Raw genomic sequence first — 25,584 nt, 5'->3', positions numbered from 1 at the left:
TTCAAATTTTGACCTATACTCATCACTCAGGGTCATTGAGGGTTCTTTATCGTGCCAGCGCCTACCGTGACACGTGTCCTATGTTTTTAAGGTCATATCCGTGACTTTAACTTTTAGTGCCGAGCGCTTGGCGAAGGAACAGTCACTTCCTATGTTTACGTCTTAGGTATGACGCGGCGCAGCGATCTAGAATCGAACCCGGACCTCCCGATCACGAAGCGAACACTCTACCACTAGACTACCGTGACCGGTCATCCCTGTTGTAAAGTTCCTTCAAAGTAAAGTTCTTTTATCCACGTTTTTGCCAAAATATGAATAGATTACGTCTAGCCAAGGATGGTATGAGGTCACTTGGTCAGCTTAGCGGGTCACTTGTATTTTGATACCCGCATGTTGACCACCGATTACACGAGGCTCTTCTAATTTGAGGACTCAAATTACCCCTTTCGATCTTACCCTTTGTTTACTGATTAATTTATAATATGCGCCCTTTTTTAATATGCCATCGATTCTTTTTTCTACTCCTATTCGGGGATCAGACAGTATCATATTTTACGTAACTTACAATCAATCCTCATATTGCGTTTAATTGTTTACATTTATAACGTCATTTAAAGATCTCTATGAAATATTATCTTGCATGTTGACATAAATAATTTGCATGTCTACACAATTATCTTGCATGTTGTCATACATGTAATATTCAAGATATTTACATTATTATCTCGCATGTAAATATATAAACTAGTCGCATTTCCAATAAATTCTGTTCATAGGAGTTTGAAAATTTAATCGTAACCATACCCCCCCCAATACCCACATTCGACTAAAAAAACAATAGGTTTGGGTTTGGTCAGAAGAATTTTGTGACTAATTCAGTATCCGGAGTGTTTGTGCTATTTATTTAAGTTCAATAATCTAAGCTGCTTGAGAACTACGGACCGTGCTTGGCCCTTTGTCCACCTTGATGGCTCATCCTTGACTGTAATCAACTAAAGTTACGGTAAAAACTTTGGACTCCTGTGTTTCGAAGCACCTTGCTTGTATGATGTCATATAATGACGTTAGTAAGTTAGTTTACCTTAGAATTAAATTCTTTAAATTCAGAGAATAATAAAATGCATGTCACATAATTTTTTGCATGCTGATAAAAATGATAGACATCTCAACATTCCTTTTTCGCAAGTAAACATAATTGTATGTTAAAGACACAGATATGCCACCATACAATCATTAAGTTACCAAGCAAATGTCCCCAAACAAACAGTCAATACATGTATCTATGATGTAATTCCTTACTTCTATAAAAAGGATGATATTAAATAGAACAAATGATCTTGCCTGAGAGCATGCGAGAATTTGTGACAGCCTGACGAAATGGAGGAATTGAAAAAGACAACATGGCAATTTTTAACGGGAGGACGTTTGCTTCAAATGCAATCCTTACAACACGGTAAATAATTTTTAAATCCATTTATTTAGCGATCCTTTATTGATAAGTTGACCGAATTTCGATTTTCTCTTTATTGTTTTTTAAATCCATGTTTGTATAAATCTACATACTCGTACTTCTTTAAAAATTATAAACGCCCGTTGATAAAATTTAACACAAATTTAAAAATCCTTTTTTTAAAATAATGTTTTGTAAGAGAATACGATCAAATGCCTGAACATGTTTTTGCTATATTTCATGTAAAAGGATCGACTCCTACTAAAAAAATGATGGATTTCTATACCAGGGAACTTTGGAAATATTTAGATTTTGCAATAGGCACAGAGGAAGATATTAAATTGAGGAGAGAAATAAACAGAGTCTATGTGAATGTGAAGAATGTTAGTCAGATGAATGATGAATTTATTTCTGGAAGTTCTGCTGAAGGATTTAAATTTCATTGGAGTGATCTTGATATAATGTGGTCATACACAAAAGAAACTGTTGTCATAGAATTAGAAGGATTAACATACTCTAGATATATTAAATTCATTGCAAGTGACATTGGTTGCAAACCAAGCTTCTGTAAACTTGTACGTTATCCACAAAAGTTTGGCAAAGTGTCTGATGATGATTATGTTTCTAGGATTGAGTTTTGGAAGAATGCTACAAATACAGCATTAATAAATGCACTGATTGCATAAGTCACTGACCATGTATTACATCATACACACCGACGGGAAACGATGTTTGCCATTGCTTTCCTGTATACCCAATTTCCTCAAATAAGATTTTGAGGAAGTTTTCAACAAAGTTTTGGAATAATTTAAAATCACGTCTGTTAGAGAAACGTGTTACCTTGATGCATGTTGTACCAAAGGGTCCCACAAAAGGCGATGTAAAGGCATCCAGTGGCTGAAATCTTTCTGTGCTCTTGAGCAACACATTGTTTATTCACTCAATCACGTTCAATTTATCATATTATCTTGTAAATTTAACCAGAATTTCATCTTTTAATAACCCTGCTCGTTTGATTCAACAAGCACCAAAAAAATTACGAGACCTGATTACATTGTCTCAGGCATTGAAGGATGTGAAAGGGCACCAGACAACGTTTCAGACATGTATGCTTTCCATTGTAAAAATATTTCAGCTTTTAGAAAGTGAGAAAGATGAAAGAACAGTTGCGGCGCTGAAATATCTATTCATAAGTGTTATAAGAATAGCTGGGGTCATTCTTTATAAAAAGTTTATTCTGACTGGTTTTACTAAGTACTTACTGTCAGCGGAATCAGCTTTCATTTTGGAACGGAATTTTCTAGCATCTGGAGGACTATTCTTAGCGACACTGTGGTATTGCCATGGAAAATATAATTCTGCAATAGAAGTGCTCTGTCATGTTCTCAACAAATTAACAGATAGCCCAACGTTGGGAATTATTTATAATAGATTATTATTGTCTGATATTGGCAAACCTGAGTGTAATTTTACATATCTAATAGAAAAATACTGCTCATGGTTTATGTACTTTCCCAAAGATAGCTGTTGTTATCCCGAAGATCTTAAAAGTGATGTTCGTGCTTCTCCGATGAATTACTTCATAATGTATGACAAATCATACACTTTATTTGTGATGTTTCTTTGTCATTTGGAGACGGGACATATCAGGAATTGTAAAAATACACTTCGCAAACTGCGTGACTCTTACAAAGATATTCGTTTTCGTCTTTTGTTTCCTCAAGCCCGTGAAAATTCTGAAAAACTTGCAATGATAGCTAAAAGAAAATTAAAAAACAAAACGGAACACAAAGAAACAATGTAAAAGAAAAAGGAAATAATAAAAAATCCTGTGCTTGAACAATTGTTGCTTTTCTGTAGACTCAACGAATGATCATCAAACATATGTTTGAGAAAAGAGTGTAATTTATCAACAACACTAGCTTAGGAAATTCCTGATATTATATTTCAAAGAAAGTTTGCGGGTGGAAACAAATTGTAATACGTGTTTACAATTATAAACAAAATGTATTGTATATCACTTTAAATGCTTATATTAATTTTTTATATACTTTAAAGCATTTTAAAACAGTTTACAAGTAACAAGGATGATAATTATGGGGATTTCTGTATTACCAGCATTGCCTAGAAATTTAATTAAAAAAAATCATAATATAAAGGAACGTATCGCCAGACCTTAAAATAAACATAAACCATCACCCTAATGTATTTGATGAAATACTTAAAGCTTGTTAATTTTAATAAGTTTAGAAAAACGGAATAAAAGTAAGAAAATTACTTTATTTAAGAAATAAACAACAAGGTTAAAAAGTTCTCTGGGAAATGTACTAAATTGTTCATGGGCATCTCAGTAGATTTGATCTCGTACCAACTAAGTTCATTTAGCAGTAAAGTTTTTAAATTTAGCAGTAAAGTTTTTAACATTGCTGTTTATCACTTATATTTACATCTGAGATGAAAAAAATGCCAATTAAATTGCAGTTATTACACAAATGGGCTGCCGTATTCTTATGTTGTGATGCGCAATGACCTAGAAGTTCTTTGGTCTTGAAAGTTCGTCTCGCTCCAACATTTCAATAATTACTACAATGGTGTTCAGCAGTCCAGTTCAGGAATTCCTTGTTTAAGGATGAATTCTTCGGTAGAGTCTATAACATAACCTAGTCTTGGATTCCGGGAATATTATTTCCGGTATGGTTTTATGTAATAGAACACATATTCGATCCCGATGCAATATACTTTTGTAAACGTGATGATGTGTGGCAACTAATTCGATTGTTAATCGTTAATCGGAGACCTAATATTATGACATCCAAGCGAAAGTACGATTCACTAAGTTTGTGGTATTTAATAGTAAACATAATAAATTTCATGACCTATTAGTATCACTTCTATACACAAGCATGCCAAAGTAGAACTAGTGACCTACTTTAGTACTTGGGATGTGCACGTACTGCAGAATATTATTTACTTGATTAAGTATGTTAATCTACCGAGACAAAAAGAAGGTTGTTATAAGGAATCCAGCCCATATAACGCTAGGTAATTAGTCTCTAAATGTGAACCTGGATAAAAGGAATTAGGTCCTAGAAATAAAATAACGTTCAACGAGCAATATATGATGATATAGGTGTTCAACATAACCTAATAAAATGTTCAACTGTGCCATAACTCACATAACTCATAAAAAAAAGTTCATTGGAAACTAAAATCCGATACACAGGGAAACCTACTAATCCAGTCATGGTTCAACAGATCCCAGTCACCGAACAGTGTAACCCAGCCACTGAACTACATATCCCAGTCACTATTCAACATTACTCATGGTTGAACATAAACAAGTCTCTAAACTACCTAACCCAGTCACGGTTCTATATAAACAAGTCTCTAAACTACATAACCCAGTCGCGGTTCTACATAAATAAGTCTCTAAACTACATAACCTAGTCACGGTTCAATATAAACAAGTCTCTTAACTACCTAACCCAGTCACGGTTCTACATAACAAGTCTCTAAACTACATAACCCAGTCACGGTTCTACATAAAAAAGTCTCTTAAAAACCTAACCCAGTCACGGTTCAAGATAAAAAAGTTTAAACTACATAACCCAGTCACGGTTCAACATAAACAAGTCTCTAAACTACCTAATCCAGTCACGGTTCAACATAAACATTTCTCTAAACTACATAACCCAGTCACGGTTCTACATAAACAAGTCTCTAAACTACATAACCCAGTCACGGTTCTACATAAACAAGTCTCTAAACTACATAACCCAGTCACGGTTCTAAATAAACAAGTCTCTAAACTACATAACCCAGTCACGGTTCAAAATACTGTATACAGGATTATTTTCTCCCCGTGTTCTTTTCGCCCTTTTGAACTTGTGAACAATTTTGTCCTGTTTTAAATTCGCCCAGTCATAGTTCTGTTTTAAAAATTATGCAGTGTAATTTGAACTCGTCCCGTTTTAAATTCGCCCAATCAAGGAGATGGCGAAAGAGGCGAAAATAAAACAGGGGCGAAAATTTCCTTGTATACAGTAAATAAGTCTCTTGACAACCTAACCCAGTCACGGTTCAACATAAACCAGTCTCTAAACTACATAACCCAGTCACAGTTCTACATAAAAAAGTCTCTAAACTACCGAACCCAGTCACGGTTCTACATAAACAAGTCTCTAAACTACATAACCCAGTCATGGATCAATAAAAACAAGTTTCTACACTACATAACCCAGTCACGGTTCTACATAAACAAGTCTCTAAACTACATAACCCAGTCACGGTTCTACATAAACAAGTCTCTAAACTACATAACCCAGTCACGGTTCAAGATATAAAAGTCTCTAAACGACATAACCCAGTCACGGTTCAAAATACTGTATACAGGGTTATTTTCTCCCCGTGTTCTTTTCGCCCTTTTGAACTTGTGAACAATTTTGTCCTGTTTTAAATTCGCCCAGTCATAGTTCTGTTTTAAAAATTATGCAGTGTAATTTGAACTCGTCCCGTTTTAAATTCGCCCAATCAAGGAGAGGGCGAAAGAGGCGAAAATAAAACAGGGGCGAAAATTTCCCTGTATACAGTAAATAAGTCTGTACGGGGTATGTTGAACCGAGACTAGGTTATGTTTTTTACTGACTGGAGTGTGTTAAACCGAGACTGGGTTATGTTTTCAAGTGAATGTAGTACGTTGAACCATGACTGGGTTATGCTATTCAGTGAATGGGTCATGTTGTTCAGTGACTGGGATAGGTTGTTTAGTGCCTGGAGTATGTTGAACCATGACTTGGTTATGTTGTTTAGTGCCTGTAGTATGTTGAACAGTGACTGGGTTATGTTGTTAAGTGAATGGAGTATGTTGAACCAAGACTGGATTATTGTTTTTTAGTGAATGGAGTATGTTGAACCAAGACTGGATTATTGTTTTTTAGTGAATGGAGTATGTTGAACCATGTCTGGTTTAAAGTTTAAAGTAAAGTTTAATGAATGGACTGTTTTTCTGAAGTAGTAGAATAAATTATGCATACTTACATCCTCTCTTGATTTCATTTTTTTCTTTTCGTTGTTCCTTTTGTCTCTGTCATATCCCTGATGACATTCAAGGACTCTTTTACCCATAATGATGAAAGGGATGGCATCATATTCTATTAGGGGTTCAGCATTTCACTGTGTGTCCACAAATCTAATATGGGCGTTATCAATTCTTCCTACATCTATAGCAATTGCAAAAGAAAATTAGGTGTATATAAAGTAAATAGATTTTTAAAAATTGATAATCTAGAGGAGGGTGGGAGTAACTGGAACGACTATATCGAAAAACTTTCATAAGCACATGTTCAACCTGCATAGTTTCATTTTCCAAGTATACCTCATAGGATATAACCATTGCAGGTCAAACACTGATTTTAAATGTAACCACCTGACACCATAACGTTTACCCTATGGTTCCCGTGAGCTAAAGTGTTTACTATTTCTAAAGTATTAAATAAAGCATAATTGGCATTGAATAATAAAATATAGCCACAAGCTTTTACCAACATCTTTTCCAAATTCTTTGGAATTTTTTATACATCGGAACTTGGACGAAGTTGCATAATCAACTTGTCCAATTTTGTGGAAGATGTCACAAACCCAGAGTGTGATGTTAATTCACCATCAAACAGGTCTTTCCAAGTGTCACTATGGATACGAAAAATAAAAATAATGAAAATTAAATATTTATTTAACACCCCTACTTTTTTCAAAAAGTAATCAAAATGGGTACCATAGTACCCATATCTTCATAAAAAATTTATCAAGATGTTAACATTTTCCTCAATACCGCATATTCACTATATTATACTTCATACAAATTCATACCCTGTTTCTTCGTCCATTTCATACATTTTCTGAGATGAAAGGATAACGGCATTCAAAAGAGATATGCATACCCCAACCTTTTCCACGTTGGATTCCCCGCCTCAATGTCACAAAAATAAATCGGGTTCGGTGTTCAAGAAAATTATACATGTGAAAACCATACCGGAAATAACATTCCCGAAATCCAGGACTAGGTTATGTTATAGACTCTACCGAATTCTTCTGATCATTTTACCCCAAGTGGGTCTTCGTACTTAAACATGTCGTAAAATTCAAACTGATAACAATTTACAAACAAGTTTTTAAAGTTTTTATGGTTTACCTGTTCAACTATATTTATTTTTAAATAAAAAATCTTTCTATGTTGTATTAATGACCAAGACGTGTGCAAAAATACGATATTTACGACATAGGCCTAAGAAAGTCGACAAGTGAAATCGACAAGATCGAGAGGTGAAGAAGACGGGATCGAGCCTTTCAAAGCGACAGGAATGTCGAATGGCACTCCGTTTAAAGAGCCAACCGAAGGAAATTTTAAAACATTTAAAAAAATTGCCGATATCACAATTAGGCCTACAGGTACATTCTCGAAAGCGGTCCCCAAACATGCCAGCCAAGAGCGCGAGCGCCGTTCTCGAAGTGTGTTGACGACGTTTCAGTAGCAATGGAAAAGTGAAAATGTAGGTTAACAATGCTTTCAAACTTATTGAAAATGGCAATGTTTATGCATTTTAGATACAAAAGTTTCAAAATACATAATATACTGTCACATCGCAAACTGAAACATAGCATAAACATGTTACGTACATGTACGGAACGGGTCCTCAGACTGCAGACGACAGCATTCGTATTATCTTTTTTATTGCAACTTTAGCTCGTAGTATATGATAAATTTCCTTTGATATTGTAAATGCAGAATATCTATCCAAAATTTATGGACATACCGTACGAAAATGATCAGATAACATCTAGGCCTATAATATTTAGCTGTTTACATTCGTTAAGAAACTAGGTCGCTTCATTCTATGGCGGCCTATGCGGGTTAAAAAATGGAATATTTCTGAAACATCATAGAACATGTAGAAATTATTTGATTCTAAACTACAGGCTTGGGTTCATAAAAACAAAGTTAGATAGAAAAAATAATGATTTTACATTTTTTGAACAATGGTATTACCAGTAATTATAATCTATTTTTTTCTAAAAATAATTTTTTCAGGTAAGTCTTGTTGTCATAAGAATCACAAATGAAGAACTTTAGAAGAGAGCAGGGTTTAAGAACCACTAAAATCAGATGGAGAAAACCATGCAAATCAGATTGAGAAAGTGGGACTGGATTTGACTAATCCCAGGGAAGCCACCATCTAACACCACAAACCAGAACCCAATCTGGAACCCGCAGGGCAAGAGAAAGAGAGAACATCTAACAAACTATTATGAAGTTTTATGTGTTAATTGATTACTATTTGTTCATAAAGAGCTTTTCTTAACAAGATTGTAATTATTACCTGAAATTATCACACTAATTTTGAATATTTGATGAATAAAAACACATACTTTTCATGCCTAAATGCCTTGATTTATTTTCATTAAACGCTGAAAAGAAATTGGGGGTGGTGATATAAAAAATATCAAAACTTTCTTATATGTGCACAAACCCCTACTTTTCATGCTATGAAAAGGAGCCATAATACCTAAAGAAAGTGTACAGCAATTTTCTTAAAAAGTTTAATTGTAGAAATATGTTTTTCTTTGGTTTTTTGAGCAATTTTATAAGGAAAAATTTGCCTAATTTTGAGGCTGGTGAACAACATTTTGGGGCACAATTTATTTAATTGGTATTTATTTGCTCATATTTTGCTTTAATAATCAACTTTGCAATAATTTCAAGTAAATCTAAGCAAATGTAAGTTAAAAATTGATTGTATTAATAAGTTTATGGGGTATTTTATTGTCTAATAGCATTTTAATGAAATTTCCCATGCTCTATTTTGGCCTATGTTCGATGGGTTAAATCTCTCTTAGATGAACACTAACATAACACTTTTCTTGTCTTTAAATTATTCCTTGGATATTACACTTTCAGAAAAATATAAGCATGTGGAAAGTTTAATGCACGTTTTTTTTCGAATGTGAGAAGAATACATCTTTAACAAGTAAGATTTATTATACCTACTGAGAATAATCTTACTATTTTATGAGCTCTGAATATTTGAAGTCAAAAGCGGTGATATCGCCTGTTTTAGTTTACATAATTGCAAAGACATTAAGGTTTCAATTTTAAACTATTTATACATGTTGTATTAAAACATTCTTCACACCAAAGGAAAATATTTTGACCATCTGTTGAATGAAAAATACCTAATATACTGAAAGGAAAAAGAAACGGAGGGTAGCATATAATATTTGAAAAATTTTTGACCGCATGACCGAAAATTACGAAAATTGGTCAGATGTGAAATTTAGTTACTATGCACCAAAATTAGTGTTCAGAATTACTCAACCGTAAAAATTATGAAAAAGCAAAAAAAAAAAAAAAAAAAAAAAAACGTGCAGTTTGATGACAACGAGTTTGTCAACAAATCTTGTTGCAATGTTGATGCACCTGAGGTATGCACATTGTTTTTCAATATTTAGAGACGATATGAATTTCTTGTAATCTTGGTACGGTTTACTGAAGTTTGATGGGGTCTGGTTTTCGAACTGCCCAATTAACGAAAAAGGCATCAACGGGTAATTAAGTAGTGTCTTGTTAATTTTCCCCCAGAAAACTTGTAACCCGTTGTCAGAGAGGGCCTGGAATGGTTTTCAATCAACCGTGACGATGACGTTAACGCTAAGCAGAGCGGGTTATTCTTTATTCGCAACCTTAATGCCCCTAAAACTGCCTTTTATACAGTAGACTATTATAATCATTGCGTTCACACGAGAATAAGAAAGAAAAAAATAGATTGAAAAATAAACACTTTGATGAATTCCATGCAAAGAAGAAATAAGGCTCATGACAGATGCGCCGGAGAGACATTGAAGACAATGAGAGTTTTCTATTTTCAATTTAAGGGGTGTGTGTGTTATCGTCATATGAGCTTCAATAACATTAATTATAAGACAAAATCAATTGGGATTTTGGTTATATCTTTTTGAAAGATGATTTTAAAAGTTAGATAGGAATACTGAAAAAAATTAAAAGAAAAATGAATTAAATTCACCTCAAAAGTTTACTCTGCGTTTCTTTTTCCTTTCAGTATATGTTTCAGTAATTCTATTTCTTTTAGCGTTTTTAACTCGGTAGTTCCGGAAACCAAGATCCGAGTGATTCCTCGCTCTATGACCTCTGACCTCTAAATAAGTTCATAACGAAATATTTACATTTGCAAATATCTTTCTTAGATGAACCTATTGAAGAGAAAATATGTTCAATTCAGTATCAACAATATTTGGGGATCAGAGGTCATACCGCGAACGAATCAAAGAGCAAAATATTTTGTCTACATATTTCTGTATCGGTGCAAATTGTTATGCGCCCGGATCAAAAGCTCCGAGGTGTATATTGTTTTTGTCCTGTCTGTCTGTATGTTTGTCTGCAAACTTTAACCTTCGCCGTAACTTTTGAACCATAAAGATAGAGATTTTTATATTTAAAATGAATACTCCACTAAATAAGCTCTTTCAAATGACACCAAAGCCAATGACCTTGTGACTTTGACAGTGACTTAAATGCTAAAAATATATTTTTTCTGCAAAATTTAACCTTCGCCACAACTTCTGAACCATAACATATGGATACTTCATATTTGGTTTGCATACACCACTGATGAAGCTATTTTAAATGACACCATGGTCAATGACCTTGTGACCTTGACTGTGAACTATACGCTAATTATAGCTTCTTTTGTCGGCAAATTTTAACCTGTACCATAACTTTTGAACCATAAAAACCTAATATTTGGCATTCATACACCACTGATTAAGCCCTTTCAAATGATACCAAGGTCAATGACCTTGTGACCTTGACTGTGTCCTACATTCTATAGCCTTTTTGAACCTTCACCATTACTTTTGAACTATGAGAGAGACTTCATATTTGGTATGCGTACTTCACTAATCAAATTCTATTAAATGACACCAAAGTCAATGACCTTGTGACCTTGACTGTGACCTATATGCTAAATATATGAGCCTCGTCGGATAGAAATCGACCTTATCGTATGCAACGTCATAATGAGAAATTATCGAATAAAGTTTAGAAAGATTTCCCGGTATATTTACTACACATGTGTAGTTGTTTGGCATTCAGCCACTACTAACGTATAAGTTTCGTACTTCGCGTTGTGTTTTTTTTAAAAAGATGTTCCCTTCAATAGTGTTTATACCTTTATTAATCCTTTTGATTTCTTTCCAGGTAAGTTTGAGTCTGCCTGTAGTGAGGCTTGTAATTAAAAAATAAATAAATAAAAAGTTTTAAATATTTAATAAAGTTTAACAATTGTATATGAGACTACCAAACACAAATTAATAATCCCGGGGAATGAATGTGGTTTTCTAGAAAAATAACTAAATGAAAAAAAAAATAAAGAACTAAGTTAGAAAAATAAAGAATTAATAATCAAAATTTAGTTAGTAAAGTGGGGTGAGGCAACTCCTGATATTTACCTTGATGCAAGGTTTGGCTCAGTAGAAGCCCAGAGCACGGCTGTGCTCGGTTTTAAATACTGTTCTTAATAATTCGATTTAATTGCTTAAAATTAAATCGCGTTATTAGAGAGGCCCATATTCAGGGTTATCGGGTCATTAGTATTTCCCCTTTCTTTCAACTTTTGGTATTTTAGTCGAATCCTTGGGACTTCCTTTTTCCGTTAGAGAATGAAGGGGAGCAGACATATGCTGCATCTCAAGATAAAAATTTGTTTATTTATTTAACATTGTGTTAAAAAATTCATGTTATGCACGCAATTTAAGGAGAATGTTTCTAGCAATTTTTATTTTCGTGTGTATTTGCATCATTATGTAGATGACTTTTCGGATGTTTTTCGATTTTTGAAAAACCACATGCGTAATATAAAACAGAAAAATCGTAACGCTTAGTCAATATTTGAGCAAAATATAATAATAATGATTTTATTAACAAAAGTGTCTAAGTCGTAATGCTGAGTCAATAGTAAAAATAATAATAACAATAATAACTTTATTATAAGACCTATTTCATTTTCTATATTTTATTTCTTATTCCAAAGTCGGTAGTTTCAGAAAATGCCTAGAGTTAAACCCGCTGCCAAGCCCGCGAAGGGGAAATCAGCACCTACGGGTGGGCCTAAACCAAAAAGTTGGATCAGTCGAATCTACAGAAGTTTCGTCAGAGGAAAACACACCCTGTACAGACATTATTGTTACCATGGTTACGACAAGTGTGGTATACTTTTTCAACTAGTTCCAACAATGAATCTGATATGTCAATGTAGAGACTGCCATTCATGTTGATACAACAGGTAATGAGATCGATGGTATATGCGTTAGCTTGGGGGCAATTGCTACAGAATAAATCAAACAAAATATGTTAAGGCCGAATACATAATTTAGGACAGCTTCTATCCAATCCGGTCCCGATGGTTGATAAGCGAACACTAACAGTCTCTAATGGTCAAGTATTAATTGAACCAAAATGGGCTACAGTTAAAATTACACATGTACAGCAATGGACTGATGCATTTTTGATTTTCTCTTAAGTTTATGCCACAGTACACTCTACAGAATTTCTTTTTTGACTTGTTTAAATACATCCACCTGTTTGTCTAGGGGCTAGCAGGTAGGCTGTCAGAATAAGGTGGAAGTTTTATAATGAGCAATTTCGAATGAGAATTGCAAGAAATTCAAGTGTTTCATGAAGAATAGTTGATCAGGAGCTTTAGCTACTGTACATGGTACCATCGTTTATTGGTCCGGTGCAAAAACCTTCAAAGGGGGGGGGGGGTGTTAAATGCTATGACTGTAACAATTATCGGGTTTGTGTAAAACAGCATTCAGCATTGCCATTATTTACATAAATGTTTGAACTGTAGCGGGCCTTATCCATGTAAAAAGGCTCGTCTGCTAAATATCAATATGCTTCTAGAGATTTTTCAGGTCAGAGATACCCATTATAATACAGGAACCAGGGACCTTCATCAAGACCACCCCAGCCTTGAGCATGATTCCCCAGTGCACCACAATCTTCAGGACCTAGGTTATTCCCCAGTTATAGTAGAAGTTCTTGCAGCTTATTTACAAAACTCTGATTAGAATAGGAAGAGTTCAAAAATTTTGCCAAAGGGGTTTTATGAAGGTTTCTAAATTACAGTGGTCCAAAGGGTAGCTACTAATTGTTTTAATTTAAATTCAGCTAGAGATAATGAGCTTGGAATTCTGAAAAAAAAAGTTTTAAAAATTAATGTTGGAAGAGTTACTGGCCCATTCCATTCAAGACCCTTTCCCAGTCTTGGGCTTTAATTCACCTGTAGGTTTAGTACCGAAAAAAGTTGGATCATTTAGGTTGATTCATCATTTATCTTAACCGGAAAACTCGAGTGTTAGTTAATTTATTTATTGATCCATCTTTCTCCTCAGTCAATTACTCCTCATTACATGATGCGGTTAGGTTACTAAGTTTGTTGGGTAAGGGGCCTTGATGGGTTAAATGGACCTCAAGTGTGCATTTAGGATGCTTCCTGTTCACCCTGCAGATCTTTGAGCTTTTAGGTTTTAAAATAAATATTTTGTGGTGTCTTGTAGTCTTTCTGAGGAATGTTCATCATATTTGAATGGATATTGAAGCAACAGTCTGGACAGAAATCTGTAGTACATTACTTAGATGATTTTTGTTGCATTTGAGTTTTTAGGTTTTAAAATATTTTGTGGTGTCTTGTAGTCTTTTGAGGAATTTTCATCATATTTGGAATGGGTATTGAAGCAACAATCTGGACAGAAATCTGTTGTGCATTACTTAGATGATTTTTTGTTTCCTGGTAGGGCAGGTAGGAATACATGTGAAGAACTCATGTCATTCTTTGTGGGGCTATGCGAGCAGTTAGGTGTCCCCTCAATAGCCGATGATAAAACAGTGTGGCCTTCCACTCTCCTGACCTTTTTGGGTTTTGAGTTATATTCGACTGAAATGATGTTAAAAATCCCAGTTGAGAAGTAGAATAGTTTAAAGGATTTGATCAACATTTTTATGTCAAGAAAGAAGGTTACTCTAAAGAAATTTAAGGCTCTTATAGGTTTGTCGAATTTTTGTTTGTGTGTCACTCAGTCAGGCTGGGCATTCACTAGGCATAATTTATGACATCATGCAAGGGGTCTGTAAACCACATCACTTTATTAGGGTTTCTGTGGTGGCTAAGGAGGACTTGGAAGTGTGGCTTATTTTCTTTTAGATTTGTTTAATGGCTGCTGTTACTTTCCACAAATTGACTGATTAGATGATGATCAACTCCAATTATTTACTGACAGTGCAGGGATATTCAGAATTAAGTCTTGGTGCTTTCTTTAAGAATCATTGATTGTTTTTCAAGAGGCAAAGTGAATGGGTTGGTACTGAAGTAATCAGGGACATCACATTTTTTAGCTTGTTCAACTTTAAACAATATATAGTTCAAGGCTTGTCTTATTATCTTGTGGGTCACATCCGATTTGGCATTCTGATAAAAAATAGATAATAGAATTTATGGCTAGTGTTCATTAAAGTATCTGTCATCTACTACAGTATTTTATTTAAACAATATTTTATTATGAATTAACGTAATAGGTTTGGACAGCAGGCACTACCTATATAATTCCTTTCCACAAAACAAAGATCTGCTGTGGTAAGAACATATCTGTCAGGTACAAGCTTTAAATGTAAACTTGATGGTACTTGAGACTTTGTTATGAAAAAGATGGTGGTAGGCATGTCAAGACTGCATAGTTCTGTAGATGCTAGATTGCCAATTATATCAAGAATTAGGTCGTTGGGGACCAAAAGCTTACAAGAGATAAATAAGAATACCAACCTCAAATTCATTGATGGCTAAAGACTCAATTGGTTGTATTACTTCTTAAGAACCTCAAGCTGTATATAGCTTGATAGGTTTTCTAATACCTTTATGCAAAATCTCATTTTAAATATGATCATTTTTGTTTACAAATATTTCAGAGGGTGTAAGAATATATATTTTTGGATCGGCAATAATATGGCATGATTTTGGTTATGCTAGACAAAACGGGGGGGGGGGGGTCCAATTTGGGTTATCCACATTTAAAGCTGATATCTGGAGGCAGGGAAAAGGCGGCATGAGATGTTGACATCTCTTCCCAAAAATCAAATTAATGTTAAGGTATGAAGATACCCCACAATTATAATCTTGTTCTACATTGCGATGGTAACGACACTGGTCAAATTCCATCATGTGTTTTGCATTAAAGCATAAATGATTCTTTTGATTCAATTTTAGTTCTGTTACCAAACACCAATTATTGAAAATTATTTGGTCTCAGATATTACCTAGATTGATCTGGCATAAAGCTAGGGACAAACATGCTCTTAATAAAGTCGGGCTTCGAGTTCATAGCTTTGTTGCAATGAAACTTCTGGCACATCAAGGGGGATATATTTGTTGCCCAGAGTTCACTTTGGTTGATCATACTCTACTTTAAGAGGATGGGGTGCACCTGTCAGAGCGAGGCAATGAGATTTTTGTTTAAACTTTGAGGAAAGCATTGCGTAATTTTATAATGTCAAGGGTGGGCTTTAATGGCCATGGCACTCCATTTCACTGACTAAATAATGTAAGGCAAACTAAAATAGACACACAATAGATGTAACTAATGTGATTGTTTTATACTCATTTGTCTTGGTATGCAATGTTAATTTATTTGCCCTGCCCTTCTGTAAAAAGAGGCGGTGGGGTGGGGGGTGGGGGTTAATCATAAGCGTTCAGCTACCTCCATTGTGGCGGTGGACACATAGTGTCCATTGGCGCAATCTTTAGCTGAACTTAAATAGGGTAATATTTAGTGAGCATCTGCTCCCAGGGCTCGCTACAACTGTGCATAATTATTTTCAATATGTGTGAAATTTTAATTTGCTGATTTGTGTCAGACTGGATGAAACATTTGCAATGTATTGTTTGCCAGTAGGTTGCTTAACAGCTTCATTTGTATATTTGCCTATTTCATATTCATATCTATATTTGCCTATTTCATGATGATTTTCATCTACATATATTTGCCATTTGCCATTTGGGTTGTCAAATCGCCCAATGTATTTGCCCATCTCATGATGATTTTCATTTACATGTATTTGCCATTTGGGTTGCCAAAATCGCCCAATGTATTTGGGTCGGTAACCTTGGTTACGATTGTAACCAGTAACTAAATGAAAATTGTAGTGCTGCCATGGCCATTATTCGCCATTAAACTTTAAGAAATTTATATATGTGTTGTTTTATCTAATAATTCGATTTAATTGCTTAAATTTAAATCGCGTTATTAGAGAGGCCCAAACAGGGTTATCGGGTCATTAGTATTTCCCCGTTCTTTCAACTTTTGGTATTTTAGTCGAATCCTTGGGACTTCCTTTTTCCGTTAGAGAATGAAGGGGAGCAGACATATGCTGCATCTCAAGATAAAAATTTGTTTATTTATTTGACATTGTGTTAAAAAATTCCCACCCACCAACACCCTGTATGTAATGTATGAATATATAAAATAAATTGTCTGTTTGGTGTCAATTTTCTGCTGCTTGATTTTTCTATTTTCAGCCTTGTACTTGTCTTAGCTCAACACCTAACTTCGTCATGGCGCACAGCATGGCTGTAACCTCCGATGGCTGTTGATGTAACCAACCATTACTGTACCCACACCAATGAAGTTACAATTCTCTAAATGCGTTCCACAATCTGTTGGTGGACTTGAATAGTGATTTATATGTGTAGTGAGTATCTTGCCCCAGTGATCACTATTGTCTTACATGTGACTGATTTTCGTATGATTCCCGATTTGTATGTATAACGGATGGAATAAGACTATGCAATCTTTAGCTGAACTTAAATAGGGTTATATTTAGTGAGCATCTGTTCCCAGGGCTCGCTACAACTGTGCATAATTATTTTCAATATGTGTGAAATTTCAATTTGCTTATTTGTGTCAGACTGGATGAAACATTTGCAATGTATTATTTGCCAGTAGGTTGCTTAACAGCTTCATTTGTATATTTGCCTATTTCATATTCATTTCTACATTTGCCTATTTCATGATGATTTTCATTTACATATATTTGCCATTTGCCATTTGGGTTGTCAAGTCGCCCAATGTATTTGCCCAATTTATGATGATTTTCATTTACATGTATTTGCCATTTGCCATTTGGGTTGCCAAAATCGCCCAATGTATTTGGGTCGGTAACCTTGGTTACGATTGTAACCAGTAACTAAATGTAATTTCCTGAAAATTGTAGTGCTGCCATGGCCATTAATCGCCATTTAAGTTTTAAAATTTATATATGTGTGGTTTTCTCTAATAATAGAATAAAAGCAAAAGTTAGCCCTTATGTGATTTGAAAATAAATTTAGAAGTAGCAAATGAAAAGTCTCGAAATAAAATACGTTTGGAAATAAAAGATCACTCACTTCCGGTTTCATGAATAAACAAATCGAATACGAAGATAAAGAAATTACGCAAAGAAGTAAGTAAACCTAAAGTTAAATAAATAATGCTATGGAAATAATTGATAAATGACCGATGCTACAAAACATGGTTTTCACGTTAAGGGTTTTTTTAGACATCGTCAACTGCAATTCAAAGATTTTTTTTTAATCGGATTGTTTTAAATATGTACTAATAAGATAATAAAATTTTAAATGTATTTCCCTTCGTAGAGCCTTAACTTTTTTATTGTTACCATGGATCAATGTAAACACAGACCAGAGACATGCCGAATCCAATCTACATTTATTTTTTTTTCAAACAGCAGAAGACGTGGGATTTTATCTAACACTGGAAGAAGATTAAGTTGGCAGACATATAGCAAAGCAAAATTGGCATGGTGCATTACTGAGGAAGTACAGAATATATCTTTTATTGTAGTTTAGATTATACAAAGGAGGCATATCTGGTTCAGAAAATCGCACATCTACTGATGCAATACTTTAAAGTATGTGAACTTCATTTAAGGAATGAAGCTTATTTCAACTTATATTATACGATATACATGAAACATAACTTGGTGCAGTTTACGCTTTATAAACCGCGAAGCGGTTTTTAAAAAAGCGTAAACTGTCCCAAGTTTTGTTATATCGTATAATATAAGTTGAAATAAGCTTCATTCCATATAATTTAATTTCAGTGCAGACAATGAGACAGTTTTTCCCCAGAAAAAGCTTCACATTGATTAAATTTTTAAAAGTAACGTCAAGCAGAGTCATACGTTTTTTGACGTTACTCATTGTGACGTAGGCAAGTTATGTTATACAAAATGGATAAAATCTTTTATCCAATCAAATGACATGCTACAAGTAAAATTAAATTAGGTTGAATTCACCATGCATCGGACACATACCTTGCTTCGAACAACTTTAGGTAATAAGTTCTCTTTCAACTTACGAGTTCCGTGTATTTATTTGTTTCTGTCTTAAATATGAGGATTTAAATTTTTTAATGATACCGATTGTAATTATCATGTTGCGATAAAATACCCTGAAAATACCCATGCAGATACATAATATTTTACATCATCAAAGGGGAATAACCAGAAATTTATGATTTTGCAATTTTTTTTTAGTTATCCTTCTTTAAATTCGTTCGATGGAACGAGTCAGACTTCGGTGAATTTTGTCAAAGATTGGCAATTTTACCAAAAAAATTTAAGAAATTTGTTTTAAATGTTTGTATAATTCTTTTTAGAGCTGGTTTTCACTAGTACGTTCATTTCTCCGTACATCGGACACAAATTAACCATGCATCGGACACTTTCCGATGCAATGATAATCACGACCATTTTCATACAGAACCCTACTGACAGCTGTTTTTGTCGGAAATAGAAAATAAAAACTCCAAAGTTTCAGTCAAAATACAAGTTATCCATATATGAGGTCTAAAATCTGACTCAATTTATTTCTACAAACCAGAGTATGATAACCCATTGATAACCCATTAGAGAAATCAAAGTACTGAAAGTACTGAAAAGCGGTTAGCATGCTTTCATCTAATATGTTCCGAAAAAGTGCATAAAATGATGATATTTAAGTATGCATATCTTTGTCCAATGTCATCAGAGAAAAAAACCCAGACATTCTGTTTTTGTAATACTTAACTTAATAGTAAAACCAATAACATTCCAAACTGATGTCACAGATGGATGCAATCTAATTAAAATTAGATGTTCCGAATCCGCTACTGCTTCTCAAACATCTAACAACATCCTATTTGGGTCATGTAAGAGTGAATCTTCGATTAGCCAAAGAAAATGGTTCCTCCGAAATCTTGGCTTATAGTTCAGATGGGTTTCTTGTTTTCACCACCGAACCAAAACACCCGAGGAGTTTTGTAATAAAAAAAATATGCATTGCAAAAGCTGTGTTAAGTATGACGTGTGGGGTATATTGTATGGTTTGTGCTCTTTCGTTTGCATTATTCACGTTCAGATGCCAGACTGCAGAATATACATGAAATTTATTCCAAAATTACTTTAATTCAACGTAAGACAGTATCAATAGTGATGATATGTAGCCGTGGAATTAATTTGAGAATTGTTTACCGAGGCTTGAATCTACATGGCCAAAGTGTTTGTGTTTACTTGTACATGTATTCATAATCGAAAGGTCGCTCTGATGTGACCCCGAATGGGATGTTAGATGTTTCAAAAGCGGTAGCGGATTTGGAACATTTAAACAAATTTTAATTAGATTGAAATGCATGTTTCAAAATTTAAACATGAGATTTCTTCAGTTTGAAAGACAGGAAGTGCATTTTTAAAAGTTCTTTCTTGATGGCATCCAATTGTTCTCTGGATGAAAACAATTATGTTGATGTTTAAAATTTAATTGTCTTTTATGCTCTATTGAATCTGAAATTAGGTAATTGTAAAGCCTACTATAGCAAACAACTAAAAAAATGACAAGTTAAATTCTTTAGATTACTGGAATTGGGATAGTGTAGATCTACAGCTGGCTAGTCAGAGAAAAAAGGATGGCTGAGCAGAGACTTTGTAAATGAATTGATATCAGAGAGCTTCAGTTGTGTAGCTCATCGCGGCTATATAATTAACCTGTCAACGAGGGATGCTTACTTCTTCTAGGCAACGGATCCCACCTCCTGAACTTTCAGGAGTCAGCTTTTCTTCTTAAATCGATCATTGATCATTCTGTATTTTTATACAGATACTGAATACTTCCGTTTAGTAATATTATAAACTACTACTTCTACGGGAAGACTGGCGAGTAAACAAGATTATCAAGCTTTATGAAATGTACTTTATTGACTTTTCAAACAAGTAAATGTTCGAATAAAGTAAATGGTATATGAGAATCATTTAAAAGAAGTCTTGCACAATATGTCTAGATAAGTACATATAATGTGTATTTGCCATATACTCTTCATGCAATATTGTTCTCAAATAAAACGTGAAAAGGAAAGTTGTCTAATCAATCAATACTAGTATTTAAAAATTCAAATGTACACTAAAAATCAGTGTAACTTAAGAAGTTATCAGTGTCACTTTCTTCAATATGTCGGTGAAACAATATACACTGATTTCTTTTCAATGTGCCTCTAAACACCTGTATCTTAATTTAATTCTTCTCAAACGCTAAAAACAATAATCGACAAATTAGACAAATTCAAATTTTAAAAGTATTTTCACAGCAAATAATACGTTCCCTAGGAATTGATCAAATTTTCAAAACTTATAAATATTAAGTATATATTTTAAATTTTTGCTAATTGCCAAAATTTTTCATACCTTATTCTTCTGTGAAAATAATATCGGTTGATTTTTAGAAGAGGATGACAATGCTGATTAAAATTAATATATATTTCTCCATTTTTTTTCAAAATTAATTTTACTACATGTACTTTAAGTGCCCCATTATTTTTTTTTCAAAACTAAAAGTAAGTGATCCCTTATGATCGTTTGTAATAAATTATCAAAGAAGGAGTAGAGAATTTACCCCAGGGAGCAGAGCTTTTATAATCTGTTTATTAGACAGAGAAGAAAAGAGAAGAAAAACAAACGTTTCATTGTGGAGGTAATCCTATTGTTTCCATAAAAACGTTACAAAAAGTGTAAAACTTACAGATGCATTCGGTGTTTTTATAAAAGCGTTTTTCAGGTATTACTTAACTTAATAAATGCTGTTTCTTAATACTTTGGCAAGGAAAATCAAACTCGATCGAGAGATTTGCTGATGATTTTGCAGTCTGTAATAACCTTCAACCTGCTGTTTAATAAACCGTATCGTTCAACTTTCAAAAATAAACTAACAGTTGCTATAAATCGCGATCGCACGATGTACATGTAATAAGGACCTAATTCTCAGTTCTTTGAAGTAAGTGTTCTAAGTATTGTCAATGCTTTGGTAAATACTAATAAGAATTCGATATAGTCGTTATAATAGCCACTCTTCATACACAGCATATTGTCAATCTCTCACCAGGGGGTGTATTACGCCAACAGTATACAAATCATAGGAAGCGCTTTGCTGAAGTTACCGTTGTCGATAAGTAGCGCTTTGTGGAAGTTTCCGGTTTTGATTGCAGAAGGATAAGGTAACGTGCGATAAAGCGAAGTCGATAGGTAGTGCCTTATGGAAGTTTCCGGTTTTTTGGAGCCCATGCCATAAAGCGGTTAGCTAGCTAACCGCTTAAAAAGGCGCGAATTACCGCATTACAAGCATTTTAAAGCATCGAAATCGAATTGAAACCAAAAGATGCATACAACCAGTGATAGTTTGACATGGAAACAGAGAATAGTAAGCGTTAAAGAAAATATTATCCAAAATTTGATCCCCTCAAAAGTTCGACGACAAATACAGATATTTCGAATTCAAACCAGATTTTTTTTTTGAATTCAGTTTTTGAGGATATATTAATTGCAGCAGTGTATAATGGTGAAATGCAAATTGTGTTGCGAGTGTTGGATAGCCATGAGCGAAACTTCGACCTGAAAATGTATATCAAATCAAATCTGGAAATGTTTTAATTTATATTATTTTCTACCGAAATATTCACTGCAGCAGTGTCGTTTTCGTGTTGCAAATAACGAGTTTTCTGGATGATGGATTTAATATAAGTCTACTTTAAGCTTAAAATGGATTCTTCTCGAGGAAATGATGCTTCCAAAATCTTAATCAAATGTGAAATTGTGTCATTTAAATTCAAGTTTTGTGAGTTGAAATAATGTGCATTACTCATGCATTTAAATGTGTAAAATCGAACAGATCTGATGCATACACTGTTTTCTGGATTAACTTATATCTCCAAGTTCTTTTTGTTATTCAACTGTACATTAAATCGTATTTAATGTATTAATTTGTTTTTGTTTCCTTCTTGTACACATGCAAAGGTTTACCTGTAACTCTCCATTCTGTCTGTTTTAACTGTCCATTCTTTTTTTAAAAACTGTCCATTCTTAAAAAGAATGGACAGTTTTCCAAAAAGAATGGACACATACAGGTGACTTAATGGATTGTTAGGGAAGTTAGCTCAACACTAAGCTATAGAATGGACAGCACAAACTAAAAAGGTTTACTTCACGATCATGTTTTAAATTGTATGTTGAAGGCAGAAATATACCACTATACAACCATTAAATATCCCTAAGCAAGCAATCGATATATATGATGCAATTCTATAACCGGAGGATATTAAATAGAATAATTGATCTTGCCTGAGAGTATGCGAGAATTTGTGACAGCCTGACAAAATGGAGGAAGTGAAACAGAAATTTAGGCAGTTTTCAAAGGAGAAAATTTTGCTACAAATGCAATGCTTACAACACGGTAAATATCTATCAATCCATTCATTTACCTCAACGATAAGTTGACCGAATTTCGATTTTCTCTTTACTGTTTATTAAGTTCATGGTTGTAGTTTAGAATGAATATGAATCTTCATAATGTCTTTTAAAATAATTATAAATTATTCCTTATGTTACGCCCTTTTGTGAAATTTAACGCAATTTAAAAATCCCTTTGAAATGTTAAACAAAGGAAAGAGTGTACGATCAAATGCCTGAACATGTTTTGCTATATTTCATGTAAAAGGATCGACTCCTACTAAACAAATGATGGATTTCTATACCAGGGAACTTTGGAAATACTTGGATTTTGCAATAGGCACAGAGGAAGATGTTAAATTACGAAGAGAAATAAACGGAGTCTATGTGGAGGTGATGAATGTTAGTCAGATAAGTGATCAATTCATTTCTGGAAGTGCCGCTGAAGGATTTAAATTTCATTGGAGTGATCTTGATATAATGTGGTCCTTAACAAAAGAAACTGTTGTCATGGAATTAGAAGGATTGACAAACTTTAAACATATTAAATTCATTGCAAGTGACATTGGTTGCAAACCAAGCTTCTGTAAACTTGTGCCTTATCCTTTTGTTAGTTTAATGAAAAGGTTTGTCAAAGTGTGTGATGCCGAGTGTGTTTCTAGGATAAAGTTTTTTGAAGATTGTCACAAATACAGCTACAATAAATGCACCGATAGCACAAGTCACGGACCATGTGTTACATCATACATATCGAGGGAATACGATGTTTGCTTTTGCTTTCCTATACACCCAATTTCCTCACATAAGATTTTGAGGAATTTTTCCACAACATTTTGGAATGATTTAAAGTTACGTCTGTTAGAAAAAAGTGTTACCGTGATGCATGTTGTTCCAAAAGGTCCCACAAACGGCGATGTTAAAGGTATCCAGTGGCTTAAATCATTCTGTGCTCTTGAGCAACACATTATTCATTCACTAAATCACGTTCAATTCTGTTGTTATGGTTTATTGAAAATTGTTATCCATGATAAAATTGAAGAACATAGTGAAATGTATGACACTTTGAGTTCATATCATTTAAAGACAGTTTTGTTTCATGTTTTGGAAGATATACATTCCGATTTTTGGATTCCAAGAAATATTCTCTACTGCTTTTGGATTTGTTTTACACGCCTAATTTTATTTGTTAGTAAAGGTGTTTGTCCTAATTATTTTTTCCCAGAATGCAACCTTTTTCTCCAGGGTACAACTTTAACGAAAAAAAGCAAAATTGAAGAAATTCTTTTGGATGTCATGAAATCAAAGCCATATTATCTTGTAAGTGTAACCAGAATTTCATCTCTTAATAATCCTGCTCGTATGATTCAGCAAAACCCAAAAAAATTACGAGACCTCATGACGTTTTCTATGGCATTGATGAATGTGAAAGGGTACCAGGGAACCTTTCAGAAATGTATGCTTTCCATTGTAAAAATATTTCAGTTTTTAGAAAATGAGAAAGACGAACGAATAATTGCGTCGCTGAAATATCTATTCATCAGTTTTATGAAAAGAGCTGGGGTCATTCTTTATGAAAAGTTTGTTTTGACTGGTTTTACCCAGTACCTACTGTCTGCGGAGGCAGCCTTTATCTTGGAACGGAATTTTCTGGCATCTGCAGGACTATTTTTAGCCACACTGTGGTATTGCCAGGGAAAATATAACTCTGCAATAGAAGTGCTCTGTCATGTTCTCGACAAATTACCAGATAGTATACTCATGTTTGTTATTTATAATAGTTTCCTCTTGTGTGATATTGACAAACCAAGGTGTAATATATCGCATCTTTTAGAAAAATATTGCTCATGGAATATATCCTTTCCTAGAAATAGCTGTTGTTATCCCGAAGATCTTAAAAGTGATGTTCATGCTTGTCCGATGAATGACTTCGTAATGTATGACAAATCATACGCTTTATTTTTGATGTTCCTTTGTCATTTGGAGATGGGACATAGCAGGAATTGTAAAAATACACTTCGAAAACTGTATGACTCTTACAAAGATATACGTTTTTGTTTGTTGTATTCTCAAGCTCGTGAAAATTCTGAAAAACTTGCAACGATAGCCAAAAGAAAATTGAAAAACAAAACAAGACAGAACACAAAGAAACAATGTAAAACAAAAAAGAAATGATAAAAAATACTGCGATTGTTACAATTGTTGCTTTTCTGCAGACTTAATGAATAATCATTTTTAAAGCTATAGTTAAGTGAATAATGTAACAAGT

General features: G+C 33.8%; 1 protein-coding gene across 3 annotated transcripts; it reads left to right on the top strand.

Annotated features, from left to right (window-relative positions):
• The first annotated feature begins 1,293 nt into the window (after positions 1–1,293).
• LOC134279864 (uncharacterized) lies at positions 1,294–25,584 on the top strand. 3 transcript variants are annotated; one of them, XM_062762283.1, is made up of 2 exons: positions 1,294–1,453; positions 23,587–25,583. In XM_062762283.1, exons 1-2 carry the CDS (start codon positions 1,378–1,380, stop codon positions 25,488–25,490), a joined length of 1,980 nt encoding a protein of 659 aa, XP_062618267.1. In that variant the 5' UTR covers positions 1,294–1,377; the 3' UTR covers positions 25,491–25,583. The 3 variants fall into 3 exon arrangements, 2 of the variants coding, with proteins under 2 accessions (XP_062618267.1, XP_062618268.1); XR_009994778.1 differs by lacking the exon at positions 23,587–25,583 and adding an exon at positions 1,700–1,948 and having other exon boundaries at positions 1,351–1,453; XM_062762284.1 differs by lacking the exon at positions 1,294–1,453 and adding an exon at positions 23,195–23,322 and having other exon boundaries at positions 23,587–25,584.

The sequence above is a fragment of the Saccostrea cucullata genome, unplaced genomic scaffold (genome assembly GCF_032062105.1).
Source record: "Saccostrea cucullata isolate Sc308-1 unplaced genomic scaffold, CSIRO_AGI_Scuc_v1 ctg5724, whole genome shotgun sequence".
Classification (NCBI taxonomy): Eukaryota; Metazoa; Mollusca; class Bivalvia; order Ostreida; family Ostreidae; genus Saccostrea; species Saccostrea cuccullata.
Note: the sequence above shows the minus strand (reverse complement) of the source record. Positions and strands in the feature narration are given on the sequence as shown.